We start from the raw sequence: 2,561 nt of genomic DNA, 5'->3' as shown, positions 1-2,561 counted from the left end.
AGACAAAGCATGAATTTTTAGAGAACCTTTGAATAAACTTACTCTAGTCCTGGTATAACATTGTAGGATAAAGCACTGCATCTCAAAGTCAGTTTGAACTGCAAGATTGGCAGTTCAAACTCACCAGCTGCTCCTCAGAAATACCCTATACAATGTTACTATGAGTTAGAACTGACTTGACGGCACTTAATAATAACAACAATTGCTAAAAAATTTCTTTTGATTTCTACCATCTTTCACTTGGAACTAAAAATCCTCCTTGTCAGGTTGACTAATGCTCTCTTCACATCTTTATTCCTAAGGGTATAGATGAAGGGGTTGAGTGTAGGCGTCACCACTCCATAGAACAGAGCCATGAACTTGGGTTGGTCCCTTGTGATGGAGGAAGGGGGCTGAAGGTACATGCTAATGCCTGGACCATAAAATAAGAAAACTACTATGAGGTGGGAAGAACATGTCCCAAAGGCCTTTTTCCTTCCCTCAGAAGATTTAATCTTCAACACAGCATGTCCAATACAAGCATAAGAAGCAAGAATTAAGCAGAGTGGAACAGCTAACATAAAAATGCATATGATAAAGAGTGTGAGCTCATTAACACTCTTTTCACCACAGGCAATCTTTATTAGAACAGGAATCTCACACAATAAGTGATCCAGTTTGTTGAGACCACAGAGTGGTAACTGCAATGTAACGGTGGCCTCTGAGACAGCATAGGTCATTCCACTCAGCCACATAATGGATACTAATAGGATGCAGATTTGCTGATTCATGATGAGGGTGTAGTGTAGAGGCCTGCAGATGGCCACAAAGCGGTCGAAAGACATAATAGCCAGGAGCAGACATTCTGTGCCACCCATCATATGGAAGAAATAAAGTTGAACTGCACAGCCCATGTAACTGATTGTCTTCTTAGAGCTTCCCAAGTTAAACAACATCTGAGGGACAATGCTTGTGGTATAACACATGTCCAAAAAGGAGAGGTTAGTGAGAAAGAAATACATGGGGCTCTGGAGCTGGGGGTCTAACCTGGATACCAGAATGATGGCGATGTTTCCCATCATGGCCATGGGGTATGTCATCAGAAGAATAATGAAGAGTGGAAGTTCTAGCCATGGACGGTCAGTGAAGCCTAGTAGAATAAACTCCTCAGGGTGACTTTCATTAATTAATGACACCATCTTCAGTTTATTTAAACTGTAACTGGAAAGTGATAAAGAAAACAACGTCCAAATAACAAAACATGATTATGTATTGATCATCCATTCATAGCAGATGATGTACTTGAGGATGAAATAACATAAATGATCTAGCATGAGGAGACCTAACTTCCCTTTATGACGCCACAAATTAAAGGCAGTCGCTTTAACCATTCTGAAACTGAATTTCTTCCTTTGTATAATTAGAGTCCAGTAACTATCTCCTTGTGTGGCACTGTAGGATCAGCACTGGACTGTCAATCACAAGGTGAGCAGTTCAAATCCACCAGTGCTCTTTGGAAATCCTATACAGGGGCGCTATGAGTTGGAACCAACTCGATGGCACTTAACAACAATAAAACATCATCAACAACAGCAACTATCTCCTTGGGTTGTGGTAAGCATCAAATGGAAAATAAAAGTAAAGGTAAGGTGTTTGGGAAACTCCAGTGTAATGGTATGCAACTTTGGTTTGCAAAATAATCAGATGAAGAGGCTGTTTAAAATACAAGTTATTGATTTCTATATCCAAGTGTCTAATAGAGTTGATGTAGTGTGGGACCTAGATACTGCATGTCTCATTTCGAGAAACACTGATGTAAAACAGTGTCAAAAAGAGTCAAGATGCTGAGGAGCTGACTGTTTGGCACACAACAATAACGTATTTGAAGAAGGAAAATGGAAACTACCGGAGCTGTAAGAACATCAAGCTAGTGTTGTCCAGTCTCACCTATTTAGTTGCATAATTAAGTTGTCTCTATGTGCAATTGAGTAAGAAACTAAAACTGCTTTAGCTTCAGTGTCTTTAATTATACATTTAGACAGTTGAGCATACCCAAGAGTTTATTTCTGTGTATTTTTTTTTTTATAAGGCTATTGAGTGCAAACTTGGTGTACTTTATATTTCATGGAGAATTGTAGCTAGTTTATCCATATTATAGGGATCTTCATTTGTGGAGTGGGCTGATGAACCTGTTTTTTTTTTTTTTTTAATTTTTTTGTGAATTATATGATAGTCTACATGGGAGAACTTTAGCTCTACATTCATTCCATCTCACATCATCTCACTGCCATGGTTCCAATCCCCTCCATGCACCATCAACCACCCAAAGGGTATATCCCAGAAACCCGCCCCCTACACTTCCCCCTTCTCCCCCTAGTTTTCGGTCCACAGTCCCTTTCCCTCTCTGGGTCCAAGGCTGATGAACCTGTTTTATGTAAGAGTTTGGACAGTTGTCAGTGATTCTCTGATTAGTCATAGTTACAAAATATATTCATAACTCCAAGAAGCTGTTAGCAGAAGAAAAGTCTATATCCCACTTTAGGCTCAGAGATTTATTCTAGCCCCCCAAATTGTTTTATCTT

General features: G+C 39.5%; 1 protein-coding gene across 1 annotated transcript; it reads right to left on the bottom strand.

Moving 5' to 3' along the window:
• Positions 1-236: 236 nt before the first annotated feature.
• On the bottom strand, positions 237-1,178 carry LOC102818951 (olfactory receptor 2B11-like). The gene has a single exon (XM_006872862.1). The coding sequence runs from the start codon at positions 1,176-1,178 to the stop codon at positions 237-239; it is 942 nt and encodes a 313-aa protein (XP_006872924.1).
• Positions 1,179-2,561: the final 1,383 nt, after the last annotated feature.

The sequence above is a fragment of the Chrysochloris asiatica genome, unplaced genomic scaffold, assembly GCF_000296735.1.
Source record: "Chrysochloris asiatica unplaced genomic scaffold, ChrAsi1.0 scaffold00213, whole genome shotgun sequence".
Lineage (NCBI taxonomy): Eukaryota > Metazoa > Chordata > Mammalia > Afrosoricida > Chrysochloridae > Chrysochloris > Chrysochloris asiatica.
The sequence above is the reverse complement of the archived record's forward strand: the minus strand, read 5'-3'. Positions and strand labels throughout refer to the sequence as shown.